This window comes from Lepisma saccharinum, chromosome 19, assembly GCF_977018435.1.
Source record: "Lepisma saccharinum chromosome 19, izLepSacc3.1, whole genome shotgun sequence".
NCBI lineage: Eukaryota > Metazoa > Arthropoda > Insecta > Zygentoma > Lepismatidae > Lepisma > Lepisma saccharinum.
The window spans coordinates 33,870,853-33,888,161 of record NC_139247.1 but is presented as its reverse complement, the minus strand read 5'-3'; the positions used below and the strand labels follow the sequence as shown (position 1 = coordinate 33,888,161).

At 35.1% G+C, this 17,309-nt stretch overlaps 1 protein-coding gene across 2 annotated transcripts in view; it reads right to left on the bottom strand.

Annotated features, from left to right (window-relative positions):
- Positions 1-11,428: 11,428 nt before the first annotated feature.
- The window catches only part of Pde6 (phosphodiesterase 6), a 649,430-nt gene continuing 643,549 nt past the window's right edge, over positions 11,429-17,309 (bottom strand). For both annotated transcript variants that reach the window (XM_083140787.1, XM_083140788.1), the window contains one exon: positions 11,429-15,775. In XM_083140787.1, the coding sequence (XP_082996913.1) occupies positions 15,566-15,775 (210 nt within the window). In that variant the 3' untranslated portion in view covers positions 11,429-15,565. The remainder of the gene's footprint in view (positions 15,776-17,309) is intronic.

The following is a 17,309-nucleotide window of genomic DNA, read 5'->3' as shown; positions in this document are numbered from 1 at the left end:
AACTTTAAGTCCAGTCCCGATTAACGTATCTGAATATAAAATGGACTTTACAATCATTTACTTTTTGTTTTGTTCACGAACCCTCCAAAAACGATATTACTATCTTATAGATCCACCAAGGCATTTGAAACCCTGGCGTCGGAGCAGTGGCACTAGTGTCGCTAGTTAAAGTCACAGGGAAGCCTGTGGTTCACGTATTTTCCGAGGTCCCAGAAAGCTTGGTGCTGCTATACAGTGTATATGTATGCAACCACATTATAAAATCAGTTTTATTATTTTGTAGGAAAGGGATAAAATTTGTATTACGACACGGGATAGACTAGATAGGCATCCTATTAACTGTAAATATTCCTTACAAATCTTCTGAATATTTCTCTTATACAAACGCAACAAATACAATAAGTAATATACGTGTGCAGTAATAAATTCATTTTCTGAAAGCATCTTTTCTGGCATCAGTGGTCGAAGTAGGTGATGCTGCCTCCAGTTAAGAAAGTTTCACAAATCATACCCCCAATTAGAATAATTTTCATATTGAGCATCCTCCACCTACTGTATTGTCTCCATGTTGATCCATACAAGGATGTACCCCATCGTATTTCCAAAATCGATCAAATATCCCCTCCCTTTTCGGCTACGAATTTCTATTTCGAGCACTGTCTGGCAAGATTTTGTCGGGCTCAGTGACAGATCCTGTGGTGCGGTACTGGGCTTCGGAGGGGAAGGGGGGGAGTGGCCCCTTCAACAGTTGGTTTCGCAGTTCCATAACGTTAACATTATACACAATTCCTCTTCATAGACCTAATATGAAAATGAATATGACACATTAATGACACTGTAGTAGAAAATGTTAATTACTGAAGGGGTTCGTATTTGTTTATCGACTGTCAAACAAATGTTTTGACCAATAATATAATAATACAATGCCAAAAATGTACACAATATTTAGCAAATCCATCTCCACAACAAGTACAATGTTGATTGAATTGATGTTTTAAATCCACTTTATGCACAGTAAGGCTAATAGGGACTGGGCCTAAAGTTTAAAGTGAGATCCGAACCACTATTAGCCTCCACCGGGTGGGTATTGAACCTGGAACACCTTGATTACAAGGCGACGACGCTAACACTGAAATGAAACTGTGGTATCGTCATCTTGCAGCAATGCAAACACGTCCAGTAAATGCTCTTGAAGCAATTGATATATGCAGTGAAGTAATATTTCCCTGGGTAAACACACGTTTGCGCATATTATGTACAATCCCGGTAACAACAATATCAAATGATAAATCATTCTCAACTTTGAGACGTTGAAGACCTATCTTCGAAATACCATTTGCGAAGAAAAATTAAATGGGTTAGCTGCTCTGAACATTCACCGGGATATAAAAGTTACTTGTGATGACATATTGTCAGAACTCGCACAGATACCTCGATGCCTAAATTTCAGAATTTAAATTGTTGAACTATGGTACCTTATTTATTACTGTCTTTAAGACATCAAGTAGTCTTAATCTCTTTAATGTTGTTACAATGTTGAGTGTACATATTTTTTGTTTAAAAATTATATTTGAGCAATTAAATATAAAATATTAATAATTTGGAAATATTCAAGCAGGTGCTTTTATATGATGCAATAAAAACATGAAGCATCCATAGCAAATACATTGATTGCGTTCATTGGGGTAAAATCCAAGTATATTAATTATCTAATTTATTACAAGAAATTTGACCTGTGAACTGGAAAATGTATTGGATTCATAACCCCCCCCTTACGAAAATCCTGGGCACGCGCCTGCCAGGACTACCTCCATGAGTGTGAGAGTGTGAACAACGTGTTGTTCTTTCAGGTACCTCTTCTAACTTTCTTCCCGTTTTGTCTGGAGTTCCCCAGGGGAGTGTCTTAGGGCCGCTCCTATTCCTTCTGTACATGGATGACCTCCCTGAAAAACTGTCCCCCCTCCCTATCAATATACTTTTGTTTGCGGATGATTGTAAACTCTTTAAGGAGATCTCATCGATTCATGACATGATGATTCTTCAAAATGCTCTCACAGAACTTGTTAAGTGGTGTCGTCAGTGGAATTTAGAACTAAACCCTCAGAAATGCTCTTTCCTTACTTATTCCCTAAAAAAGAACAAAGTGGTGTCTACTTATTCTATTGAAAACAATCCAATCCAAAACGTTTCCACCCAAAAGGACCTAGGTATTATCATGGATGAAAAACTCACTTTTAATTATCATATTATTGCTACCACTAAAAAAGCCATGCGCCTTCTCGGTCTTCTATACACATTTAGCGAAATTCAAAACCCATCATCTCTTGCTTTATTCTTTAAATCTTTCATCTCGCCCATCCTCGAATACTGTTCCCCAATTTGGGCAATAGCCTCAAAAACTAATCTCACCAGAATAGATTCTGTTCTCAGTTTCTTTCTTGCAATTGTTCACCATAGAATACCTTCCTTTCGACATGTATCCAAATCAGACACCATGGCTGCTCTGAATATTCACACTCCATCCTTTCGTCGTGATCTAGCTGACATGAAATTTTTATACAAAATAATAAATGGCAAAATCAGAACAGATCTCCTAATCAGTGAATTCTCACTTAGGGTACCCCAAAAGCTAACGCGCAACCTGCAGCTCTTCCACAACCCAACCACTAGGCTATCCCTTCTACAACGCTCCTTGTTTTACAGGCTCCCAGAAATCTACAACAAACTTCCCCTGAATGTAGATATATTTCTTCCTGAACGTAATTTTTGTATATTACTGACGAAGAACATGTATATCTATCCCATCTTGTTATTGTTTTTATCTTTTGTTATTTTTTGTTTCTACTTTATGTTGTTTCAGTGTAAAATGGCCAAATAAGACTGTATCTGAAACTCTGAGTAAATAAACTAACCAATTTTATTTTAAATGACAGTAAAAGCATAGGATACTTAAGGGCATGCAATACAATTTCCACGGGAGTCTTCTCAAGCCCTTCTGTCCATTGCAGTGTGCCAACTTAGCTCTCTTGGTGCCAGATCTGGCTCTTTCATGCACTCTAGCTGGACCCTGTGGCCAAGTGGTTAGCACATCGAGCTTCGATGCCAAGTGTCCCGGGTTCGAATCCTGCTCGGGCTTGGTTGTTTCTGAATGTCCATTCATCAATTTCATCACTCATCCCCATCTTCACAAATTAGCCAAGAGGCACAAATCGTGAAGTAAAATAAACTCAATCAATCAATCAATCTTTCGTGCACTCGTTCGGCTGTGAACTGGGATGCCCCACTATGATGCCATCTCTGGTTTCGACCCACATAGACCACCTTTCGTCATAATTATACATTTTGCACGTGACGTGATATTGTTATATTGGCTGCATCACCCCACTCTCTCTTATCTCCCCAGCTACTTCTTTATAGCGTAATGTTAGACGTGAAATTGACATAACATTGTCGTCAGGGAATTCTTTACTTTCGATTTCATACCACCATCGGTGGATTATTGAGATGGGCAATGCCGCCGGATCTAGATGTTGAAAACTAAGAATAAATTGTCATCAATTTAGAGTTAACGATAATAGCAGTGCCCCACCCCTTTGACAACTAACATTACCCTAGAAGGTACTTTATACAGCCATCGTAAATCTAGCTCCATGAGAGTCAGTTTTAACTCCATTTAAGGTGAAATTTAGTTCTTTTATGCCCATCAGGTTTGGCAACACTGCCAGGAGGCAAGGAAAAAAGCATTGATCATATGGGAGTATGATTTGATTCATTCTCTTGTGAATATAAAACTTCCGATGGAATAGAAAGAGATGTCAACGGGAAGAGGGCAGTTTGAAGATGAATTTCACCAGCGGAAAAGTCGAAACTTCCATTTGATTAGCCGTAACTTGATGTTGAAGTTGATTCCCCATAAGGAATACATGGGATTCCGAAAATTATTATTCATCATATTTTTCAAACATCGTGTCCAGCTTAATAATCATCATAACAAAATGTTTGCACTTGCAACAAGGAGAGAAATTCATACTCTTGGATACACCCAGGGTTTGTTTTAGTAGCAGTGCCCATTCGGGCTATACTGAAATAAATGCACAATTGGTGTGTAATTGTATCTCCTCGCCTTAATTAAAATTAATAATACTCTACCTGCCGGACCCCCATGGCCGAGTGGTTAGCACATAGCGCTGCGACGCTAGGGGTCCTGCGTACGAATCTCGCTTGTGCATGGTTGTTTGTAAATGTCCTTTTCATCTTCATCCCATGGAAGGCAATGGCAAAGCACCATGGGTTCAGCTTGCCCAGCGACCTTCCGGTCAAAAGACCTGCCTTCTGGCAGACAACTCATCATCATCATCAATACTCTACCTCCTAAATTCTGGAAGGGTCAGGGTTTAGTTAATGTCATTATTAACAAAATTCCTTTCGAAATGAACTGACCTGGTTACCAATACTGTGGTCCAGGGACTAAACTAGAACAAAGACTGGAGAAAGGAGACAGAGGAATTAATCGTTTGGATACAGCTTGTAAAGACCATGACATTGCCTACAATACTTACAATGATCTTAGTGCTCATCATAAGGCTGATCAAAAATTGGAACAAGTAGCATTTGGAAAACTAATCAGCAAAGATGCTTCATTAGGTGAAAAATAGCAGCATTAGGTACAACCATTGTCATGAATACAAAACAAAAATTAGGGTGGGGACTATAATCCTAAATATATATATAAATACCCATTATGATGAAACCTAAAGGTATTGTATACCAAGTACCTTATTCAGATCTAAAATCTCTAGGATCCTTAGACAATCTCCTCACCAAAAAACAAGAGGAGAAGAAGAAATCTTGTTTGAGTAAAGGTCATGGAATGAAATTAACACTTAGTACACCTCAGTTGAAAAGATTGCAAAGTTCCAGAAAAAAGAAACACACTGGTGGTTTCATATTCAGTATTCCAGCTATTTTAGCAGCTCTAGGGGCTGTGGGGAGTTTAGCAGGAGGTAGTGCAGCTATAGCAAAAACAGTAATTGATGCAAAGAATAACAAAGCTGAACTAGAAGAGCAAAAAACATCATAACCTGGCAATGGAGAAGAAAGGCAAGGGTATTAATGCTTTGAGAAAATATTAAAAAAAATAGAAACACTCTCCAACTTTGATATTGAAAATTTAATTGAATTACTGGTGTCTTCATGTCAGATTCCCTTCCTATTAAGGGACCATATAAAAAAGAGTGTGGAGTAGTCAATTTGGATAGTTTCAATAGTCAAGGCCCCCACTGGATCTGTTATTACAAACAACCTAACATAGCTTTTGTTTTTGATTCTTTTGGTGGCATACCTCCATTGGGTTTAGTCAGTTACCTCAATATAATCTTTATTATAGTGACAAGCGTATCCAGGGTTTTGAGAATCTAAATTGTGGCCACCTATGTGTTTCTATGCTGGCCTTCTTATCTCAAATAAATATACCATCAATTGAAGATTTTCAGAAAGCATTGTGGCACCTGAAGCATCAAGGGAGTATTCCATCTCACTAGTGAGATTCAGTACTTAAACTTAGATTACACAATGATATTATCTATCCTAAATCTATAGCTCTTCATGCTTTCTACAGTATGTATCTTATTCCTAATATCACAGAACACAACAATAGGGTTGCAGTAGGAAATGAAAAAAATATTATTACTCCTGGTCAGTATAATCTATCAACATTACAAGCTCATCAACCGAACAAAACTCTGTTACACATAGAGTAGAATTAGTTTCTGCAATTGAAACAGTTGATCTGGGTACACTTGGTAAACTACTAGGTTTTCAGAATAATACAAATTCTTGAGCCTGCCTTCAAACACATAGATGGCAATATTCCTAAATTCTTGGCCATAGAGACTTAGAATATTCATTGTAATGTGGCAGAAGGAATGATTACCAATTCTGATGGCAACATAGGTAGTCAGAAACAAACTGGAATCATAAGCAACTTTCAAACCAAATTCTGAGTTCAAGAAGCCTACCATCTACATATCCTCCTCACCTATCTATTTTCCAGTATCCCACAATCATATAGACCACATAGAGTTAGTACTAACCAACAAAAGAGGTGAAGTAGTAGATTTTGCAGGTGCCTCCACAACAGCAATCATAGAAATGAATATATAAAATAACCATTAACATGGAGCATATTGAAAGTTATGAATTACAATATTTTTCTCTCAATCAACGTACATTTGCTAATCTCAATAAACTCAATCATGAAATTGAATTTCACATGTACGTGGCTGCCAATTTTGTACATCCTCACAGGGCTGACTTGTATATTAAATTTGAAGTAGTAAAAAATGAAAATAATGAAGCATTTCCCCCTGGTGCAAACATAAAACTAGTAGATAATTTTGAATCCTGATGGTACAACACTTCCCAACACCTTACCTGAAGCAGCCAAGAGTATCATCAAGACCATGCAGCTAAGGATACCAGTAGTAGAATATAAAACTAATTATGCTCTGAAATACAAAGCAAATATTCTGAAAAATCCACAAGTTCCTATTGGATTTTACACTTACCAGTGAGTCCAAAAACTAGCCTCTGATGGACATTACGAATTTGATGCTACTAATCAATTCAGTAGTATACAGTATGATATGCCAGATTTTGTAATTGTACTGTTCCAGACTGGGAGAGAAAACACACAAGGAAAACATTCCAGCAAATATGATGATTGCAAGATTAAAAATATTTGTCTTAAAAATGGACGTAATGAGATTTCCCCCCGTGATAATTATAATCTGGACATAGCACAAGATGATTTTCTTAAATTATATGAGGCTTACACTGCTTACAAGAGAGTAACTGAAGAAACATAGATGTATACTACACTCCCAGTGAATTCAAGACACACAGGCCAATGTTTGTCATCAACACATCAAAAAGAAAACTAGTGGTAGTCAATGATAGAACAAATATCAAGATTGTATGTGAATTCCTTGAGACTCTGCCTGACAACACTTTATGTAGTGTTATTCTTATTGCAGAGAAGACTTTTGTTTATGATGTGATGAATGAGAGAGTCACAGAACAATTTTAGTTGCTAGACCACAATATTACTGTCTGATCTACATTTTTAACTCATTTCTAACAATACTACAGGATACATTAAAAATTATATTAATTTTTCTTAATACTAAATAGTCAAAGTACATATAAAATTTATAAGCAAAGCAGAGTGTCTCAAAATTAACTAGTAATCAAGTAGTCAGCAGTTTTCATATCTAAAAAAAAGAACTACCTTGGCACCATTCTCAAGCAAAACCAACCACCTAGCAGTAGAGTTGTTTGAAGCATAAGTTAAATACACTCACAAAGGATAAACAGTGGGGGTCATGTGACACTGGGAGTAGAATATTCCCAAGCTAGATATTCAAGAATGTTAATCATCATAATACGAGGGTGTTAGAATTCATAGCATGATTAGACAATTTGCTACATCTAGAATTTAGCTAAATCCACCAAAAAAAATATATAAAAAATATAGCTTTAATTATGGTCAAAATAGACCATAGTATCAATCAACCCTCGTACTAGGGTGTGCCAGAACATATCAACTCCTTCTGGAAATTTACTACACCTAGAAATCAGCTAAATCCACCAGAAAATATAAAAATATAGCTTAATTTTGACCAAAATAGTTTACTAATATTAATCATCATAGTACGACGATTTAGAATTTGAAGCATGATTAGACAATTTGCTACACCTAAGAAATAGCTAAATTCATCAGAAGATATGAAAATATAGCTTAATTTTGACCCAAAAAGTCTATGGTATCAAATGACCTTGGACAAGATTGTCCGGTGAATGCCCTAAACTCCTCTAATAGTTTTGGCCCTCAAAAGACACTACTTGAATTTGAAGCTATCGCATTAATGTATCTAAATTACTGTGACTGAAATTAAATCATACATGTGAAATATATACATTTTAGGTTGACATTCGATTTCTAAGGGGGAGGTGTGGCCATCCTTGCCCCCCTTCCAGACATACATGTTTCTACATTATTATATTTTCACCTAGAACTTTAGTGTAGAGGAATCTTATCGTCGTTATTAAACAATATTATACTCTTAAAGAAAATTAAGTATCTTCAAGCCAATTAAAGTTTGAAGCAACAATGGGGGGGAAGGGGTGCAGTGGTTCAACTTCAAGGGGGCAATGGGAATTGCCCTTCCCCAACATTGGATGGAAATCAATTCTAGAGGGGCAAGGGGGGGGGGGGGACAAACATTGAGGTAAAAGTAAACAAGACTAGTAGAATCTAAGAGTAGCAGAACCTAACCAAGAGCACCTGCAGGGGGGCAATTGTCCCCCTCAATATCAAATCTTATACAAATAAAAATACATTTCCTAAAATTTTCTTGCTCGCTTCGCTGGCAATATCTGCTTTTTTTGCAGTCTTGTCAAGTTCAGAGCCGTAGCTAGGGAGCGGCAGGAGTTGGCACTGGGCACCGAACGATCTAAATGAAAAAAATTGAAAAAAGAATGCCATGGCGCCCCATTATATTTGTTGTGCCATGTTAAATCAATATTGTTTTCAGTTTGCAAAAATTTGGATCTCAATTTTTTCTTTGCTCGCTTCGCTTGCAATTTTATTGTTTTCTTCAGTGCATTGTAAATTACCAAAGAGGGAAGTTTACTTCAGACTGTTGCTACTAAACAGTTTTGTGTTAAATGTCTGAACACAAATGTTTTGGAGGAAAATTAGTGCAGCATATTTCAAGGACAATTTATTTATTCGTTACGATGTGCCTATCTGGATGCAATGAAACTAATAACAGTGAGATAAAGTGAGTTTTTTTTCCCCGACTGAACTTTTATCAAGGGTTTTGCCCCCCCCCCTCTAATCAGAGGGTCTGTGCACGCCCATGAAGTGTGTTGCTGCAAAGCTTTGATGGAGGCACAAGTGCTGTTCCTTTGTTTTTCCTTGTTTGTCCATGTGGTATGTGTGCTTATTTGGTGTAATGGCTGACAAAGATGCTCAATGTTGTTCCCACGCCTACAAGATGAACTACTTATCAACAATAAAGTACTTTTAGCATCTACGAGCCATACGTTTTTCTGGCTGTGGATTACAACTTAAAATGTCAGTTATATTATATCTACTGTTTGTGAGCAATTAATATTTCTTGGATGATGTTGATAACGAATTGTGATGAAAACATACATATATATATGTATATGTACCCTGAAAACTGACTATCATGAAATTATTACATGATATTTTCCTTATATTTCTTCGTTGCTTATTGATTCGACTTATTTTCCTTTACTTTTCTACCAGATATGGCTAATTGCTAAGATGAGGATGAGTTATGATATGATGAAGGGACACTTACAAAGAACATCCATACCCAGGCTGTGACCCCTGGCATCGTAGCATGGTATGGTAGCCACTCTGTCACTTTATACTTCTTCATATTATTCTTACTTCATAGATGGATTTTTCTTTTTTTTGGACATGTTCTGATAGAAAAAATCTGGTTGTAGATTTAATTATAATTCAATATACTGTAGTACCCTAGTATCCATAGCTGATATGTTCCAAGATCTGCAGAAGATGTTCGAAACTGTGTGTAGTAATTTTTCATTTACATATATATCTATGTTACAGTTTAATTGATAATTATGCATGATATGATATTACATTTATTTCTTTAATAATACTTATAGCTTTACCACTTTCGTACTGTGATAACATACTTGTTTGCAGACATTGTTAACTATGGATAAATCAAATAGCAGAAAATTGAAACTGTGAATAGGTGAAACAATGGCTAACTAAAACCATGGGAACATGAGCTAATATTATAAAGTAATGTAAAGTGCTCCCCTGTGCTTTGCACCATGCTATGAAGGCATATAGGGAGTGTGGAGTGTGAACCATGTCCCTGGTCGCCTTTACCCCCTAGAGTTTCATCCAGGTACCCACTTTGTATGACGCTAGGTGGGTGCCGGAACCGCTTGAACAGGTGGAAAAAATCCCGGTTCTCCCCCACTGGGGATCGAACCCGGGGCTCTTCTATGGTAGTCAGATGCCCTAATGACTGAGCTACTGTGGCACATTGAATGAACCACAAGGATCCCACTGTATTAATAAAAATGATTCTTCAAGTACATTCAGAAGTTTTATTTTAAAAGTTCAATAATGTCATATGTCATATGTTCAGGACACATTGCTTGCAATATACTACACGTCCGACAATTAAGTAATGAGACAGTCATTATCAGATGAAAAGGAAACAAAATAATTGAACGGTGCATGTTTATTACTCAAAGTACATCCCTCTTGTATCAATACAGCAATTGGAATGGTTGGCCAGTGATTGATATGACATCTACAAGTCTTAATGTGACTTGAAGATTAGACGTCACAACTGTTGGATGGTCCTGTGTTCATCAGAACTGCGTAATTTCAGCAGCAGCTTCACTTTTGTGGACAGGAAATAATCACAGGAGGATTAATCTGGGGAATACATAGGATGATTCAACAAACTCACTTGCTTTTGGACTAGGAACACATAGACAACCATTGCTCTGTGGAGCAGGAATCAAGCTGAGAGAGGGTCAGTTCTCTTTCATAATCATTCAGAGCACTACGATAGCAACAACCAATTAGTTTCATCCTCTGGAACAAATACATTATGAACAATGCCTTTGCTGTCGTAAAAATCACAATATTGTATTCCCCTTTGATTTTTCGAGCTGCATTTTCTTCCCTCTTTGTAAATTTAGCCACTTCTATCCTGTGATTTGTCGGTTCGTACAAGAACCATAGTGAAAATGCTCTGTTTTGTCCTCCACAACAATATAATTCAAGAAATGTTTATTTCTGCAAGCAGTTTTCAGAATGTCTTTCATGAAACTTGATGTTCACTCGCTGCTCAATAGCTATTACATGACGACACCCTTGCACCTCCTTCACGACATGGCAGCTTAATTCCCAGCATGTCCATCACAAGTTCATGAGGTGTTTCCAGGTTGTGGATTATGAACCAGACTACATCATGAACGTGCTACTTCACAGATAGAATGCACACGTGGGACAATATAAAATCAGTCTCATTACTTAATTGTTGAACTGCGTATGTAACAAAGAACAAAATATGATTATAATGAAGATTTTCTCAGGATATCAACCAGGTGATTTCCGGATTAGCTTTTGAGAGCTAATGTCACTTTTATCTTCAGGGATGGAAGTGGCTGATACCTTGAGAAAACCTTTTAACCATTCACCACCAGGAAAGGTTCAAGAATTATCACAAAATATTATTATATTTTAAAAACGCATTTATTCAAAGAAAAAACACTTATGAATGACATGATATTGTTTTACATAGTTTCAAAAATTTAGAACTTTTCCACTCTTGCCAAGATCAAATATTGTTGTTGATGCTTTCACTTTTGTAAAAAAAATGTAGTCCTCTCTGTTACATTATGATTGTTTTTGGAGAGTTTATACACGGACAGGGAGGTCAAAATTTATTATAAGTAAGAAACTTATAAAATATATCTTAATATCTTGCATAATAATATATAGCTGATCAAAAACTGATAGAAAAGAAGCATGGTAGTTTTAAAATAATAATAAAGATTGTGGTTAGATAAAGCAATCTATGATAATTGCCCTACTTTGCCCTGTCATTAATTTCTTGAAAAAATGCATTGCTGAGACATTGATAATTGTATTTTAGCATCATGTGTGAATCTGTGTCAAACCTATACATCGAGCATACAGGCAATATTGTCACTTTTTGCCATTTAAATCTAGAAATAAATTATGGAAATATTTTGATGCATTAAAAATTATGTGTATATAAATATGAATATTAAAACTACTTTCCTGCTACTCAATTCTATATTCAAGCAAATGACTTAAAATTAAAATCCTGAATTGTACTCTATTCCTGTAAACTACAGATTCTTATGTATTACAGCTGCCTTCACTTCCTGTTCAGATTGCGTGATAAAGAAGAAAGGAATTTGTCAAGCAATTTGGTTCTTTAGTTATCTCTCTTCTAAGTCGTATGTACTTTTTGTGTACATGTATTTGAGTTTGTTCTTTTGGTACAGAAAGGACAATGAATTATCAGAAATGAACCACTATTGTTTTGTTCTTTTCTTCTTAGTGCATATTGGCATTTTGAAAATTGAAACAAAATTTTATTTGTTGACCTCCCTGATTACAAAATACATGCATAATTAAAAAAGCATATAATTTATCATTTATGTAAACATTTGTCACTCATAATATATAAAAAGTCTTGAAAACTTTTAAATTTAGACACACAGATCATCTTACTACTTATTGCTCATTGATTTAGTCATGTATCTTACATCAGCTATACAGTACTTATATCACAAAGTGAAGTTTATGTTGTGAATTAAAATTTGAATAAAATTTATGAAAACGACAACACTTTTATCTCTCGTTCATATATCAACAATAGATATATATTTATATATGTACATTTTACAGTCTCAAACATTCTCTTTTCATGCACACCAGAACAATATTGATCTGTACCATTATGTTATAAACTTTGAAAACAACTGAAACAAAATTATGTACATTTGCTTTGTTGTTTAGAATATTGAAAATTCAATGCATTAGAATCTGTATGTAAAAATAGTATCGTAATAGCATTTTTCTTATTTACATTTTGTTGAACCTCAAATTTATGTTCTTTCAATACTTACACAATATGTTTATTTTTCACAAAGTTTGTGAAGGAATAACAGAAGTTGCACATGAAACTATGACATTTATAATTTCTATAGTGGTCCCATTTTACTGCTATCAAGAAACTAATGTTAATGAATCCAGCTTTAATTTCTTTAATATAATAGAAGGCAACCATTCTTATAATTATTCATGTTGTGAAATGTGATACTAGAATGCTTAATACTGAAGTTTATAATTCAATTGGTTATAAAATTAATATGTGGGTAAGTTTTAATAGAAAAAAACATTTTTCGAGCAGGACTCATCTCAGGAAGGTATCAACTTTGGGCAAGCCCTGGCACCTACCGACCTGTTGGGTGAGATGAGTCAAGGCAAGGACTAATAAAACCTTCTCCTGCTCCCCCCAAAATGGGCAATAGTTAGGCTGGAGAACTCGATGAACTAACCGATCTCTTAAATAGGCTGGAGAGTTCATGTTAACTAAATGATCTCTAACCAGACTCTTTCCAAGCTATGCACTTCTGCCACACACACAAAAAAAATCACATTTCAAACTTTACTATATTAAACATTAGTTTCAAAATGGTTTCTCTATCTGTAATCATATGTCTGATGACATGATTGCTTTATATCTGTTTAAATTTGACTTTTAATATTCTGCTATGAGAACTAAAATTATGTAGTAGTAGTATTTAGCTGTTAGCATATGCAGATGGTGTTGACTTACAAGAGTGTGTGAAGTAAGTATCAAAGGGGATAAATTTGAAAATTAGCAAAGACTAATTTAAACTCTAAGCTCTGTTGAGGAGGAAGTCCTGGGGTGCAATTTTCTACTAGGTGACTTGTGGTCTGAGTCCCATGACTGTCAATTTCTGACTTTCCACACAGGAGTCATATAGCTCCTCAATTGTCCTGACAATGATGGATCAATACCGAAGTGTTTGGAGACCTCATCAGGAACCAAACACAGGACCCATTCACATCAAAGGTGAGAGTATTAACCATATGGCACAATTTTACCCCTTTCGCTAATGAGAAAAGACGAGAAAATTATATTTTAAATAAACTAATTCCATTGAAAGGTAATTAGCATGTTTCCTTATTCACTAATATTTCAAGTACTATTTTTAATTTTATTAAAGTAATACATGAATGTAAGTTGCTGTAGCAAATTATAAATGTCATAGGAATTTTGCTATTAATTAATTTCCTTTGGTGTGTAAATTGACTTGACTAGGATTGAATATGAGGCCAACACAAAGCCCTTGATTGTACCACTGCTTAAGCAATGGCATGTAGTATTTTCTTTCCTTCCTCAAGTACTAATATTGTAACAACTTTCCACACAAGGGAATTTTAATAATTTTGACATCCATGTGCAACGGATTGTATGTTATAAATAATTTGTGATGAAATGAATCAACTTTGTACATTAAATTTTGTAACAGGTTGTCAAGTATTTGATATGTAGAGCCCAGGAGTTTAGCAAAGTGAGCATTTATTGTCCTATATATTGACAGCTTCTTCATATATAGATGTTTATTTTGTTGCCAGTCTTTCACAAGTTATTTATTTATATAAACTCAAATTCTACATTATTTAAATTTAATGTGTTTGTGTCATTTTAAATGAAATTGCAAACTGTTTTTAAAGGTAGACATGATAAACTTTAAAATAATTTAGAGATGCGTGTAAATTATTGAATTATCATATAATTACAATAGACAAATCTTTGCTTTGTAAAATAAGCTTTCATACATTTCTCATCTGTTTAATTGGCTGCAAAGAAGCAACAAGAAATGGATAAACTATGTGAAGTCCCAATCATTTATGAGGAAATTTGATTATAGCTGTTGTCAAAAGTAGTAAACAATTACAACATTAAAATTAATGTTTTACTTGTTAAGGTTTGATTTACTTACACATATTTTTGTCTTGCAATAATAAAGAGCAAAGCATAAATAGACATGAAATGTTATATGTGGTGATATCGAAATAGGGTAACAACTGCACAGATGCTTTTCCTGTGAAATATTATTAACATTTATGTTTACTAGCAAGGCAATCTGCCGGTTTTTAACTTTCTAGTTGTTGTTAGCCAGTTTTGAAACAATGAAGTTTGTCTACTTGAAAGTTCAATGTATTTATTTCATTTTCAAGAAATTTGTAAGGCAATTTTTCACATTTTACATACAATTTTTTGTGCCTGTTAGCTAAATTTATTGCCTGAACTTCTGGGCTCTATTGATATGTAATGCTATACATGCATGAACTGTAAGAGAAACATGGAAATACTTTGCATCTTTAGCAATATAAATCATAGGAAATATGATATCAGTAGCACCTTAAAAAAAACAGTAGAAGCAAAAATAAAATTTGTGATCCAGGAAATTTCACTGCTATTTTACCATACTGTTTTTTTTATTTTTCCTGAAGTGTCACCCAAGGAAACTTTTTCCATTCAATTTGAATACAACAAGAAAATTTGTAAAATTTTTTGATTGTTAAATATTGACTACAAATTCTTACGGTTTCCATGAATGAATAAAGTGAATTCAGCAAATGACACATTTTTCGATGGATTAATGATAAAGCAAGAAAATACATCCTTCAATTCATTACGACATTTTTTGGAGTCTTCAAATGACATTTTCATGTGTGCATATTTTTTTTTTTTCACTTTTCAGTGTTCATCTGCAGCTTTAAAAATGCTGCAAAATAAAAACTATTGCCTTACACTGTGGTTAACACACAATAGTTCTCCAGAGTGTTTTAGTGTTTTCCCCACATTGTGCGATTGAAATAGGCCTTTTTGGTTAGATTTCTTCATAAAAGGGCGCACAGTTTACTTTTGTGCTTTATGTGTTTTGAGCTGGGTCCTTGTCCTTGAACTTTAAGTGGAGATTGTGTACGCTCATGTGTATTGAGGGTGGTTAGTTTATCTTTCATTGCACGTCCGAAACCCCGGCCTTTGAAGCTCATCCTTGTTGAACCGTTCATTTTCCAAGACAGCCTTGCTGCTCGACTCTCAGGAATCTAGGAGACAAGAATTGCATTAGAAAACCTAAACATATACATTTACAGTAATTGAATAAAATTGATAAATTAATGGTACCAAGCTGGAATTTTTCCAACTGGTTCAGATAGCCAACATGAGTTTTTAGATGCTCTATTGGAACCAATTGGTGAATTGTTTGAATTGTATTCAATTGTAAACCAACTGGTGAATTGTAACGAATTGTGTTCTATTGGGACCAATTGGTGAATTGTAATGAATTGTGTTCTATTGGAACCAACTGGTGAATTGCAATGAATTGTCCTCTAATGGGACCAACTGGTAAATTGCAATGAATTGAATTGAATTGTTGAATTGCTGTTTTATGTCCACTTTATGCACAGTAAGGCTAATCAGGACTGGACCTACAGTTTAAAGTGAGATCTGAACCACTATGTTCCTCCACCTGGAATCGAACCCAGTACCCCTTGATTACAAGGTGGCGACGCTACCACTGCACCATCGGGGAGGCCCGAATTGCAATGAAATGTGCTCTAATGGAATCAATTGGTGAATTGCAATGAATTGTGCTCTAACGGAACCTATTGGTGAATTGTAATAAATTGTGTTCTAGGAAAGTATTTGATTGTTTTTAGTATATTGCTATGAGAAAACACAACTATTATCAGTAATGAAAAAAATCTCATGTACACAACTGTAAATGCATTGGAAAAATTATATAAAACAACTAAAACAGATGTTTTTAAACTTTTAGCTGTTGTGGCTCCCCTGCACTACAAAAATCTGTACGCGCCTCCCCTCAATAATAATAGATAAAATACATGTGACCGGACCTCGTAAAATCAACATAAAAGCTCTTCATGTGTTTATTTACTGTTGCTACATGTACAGGTAGTGCAATTATAATGTGAATGATTAATTTAAGTGGTGTACAATTGTTTAATGTTTATAAGCTGGTGTCATTTCATTCAATGATACAATATTCATGAGATAAAAAGGATAAATACAGAAATTAAGAAAAGCTGGATAATAGATGATAATAGAACAGGCACACAACAATGTTTGGATTTCTTTATTGTTTCTTCTAAGTTCTAACAGCATGCTTAATATACGAGAGCAATGATTCATCTTTAGTCTTCTTCTTACAAAGCAGCAACTTCCTTTGAAGGCTGACACCTTGCATGATAGGTGCAGGATACGCTTGTACCTTGTAGAAATACATTCAGAACATTCAGTTGGTGGAAATTATGAGAAAAGTATGCAAATTTCTGTACAAAGTCACTATCAATTAGGTTTTCAGCATTGGCATGGTTTTCTTCTACAAGTGCAGTACGAGTGCAGTTTCTGTTTCAGTTCAAAAACATGGGAGTTGACATTACTGGATGGACAATCAACGTTAGTTCCAGGAATAGGGGAGAATCAATTTGTATTTTGTTTATTGACACATTTTAAACTCTCATAAAAAGAAATATTTATTTTGGAATTCCCACACCTCCCCTGTGAAACAGTTTGAATACCACTGAACTAAAATAAATGTCTGGCAAAACATGTGGA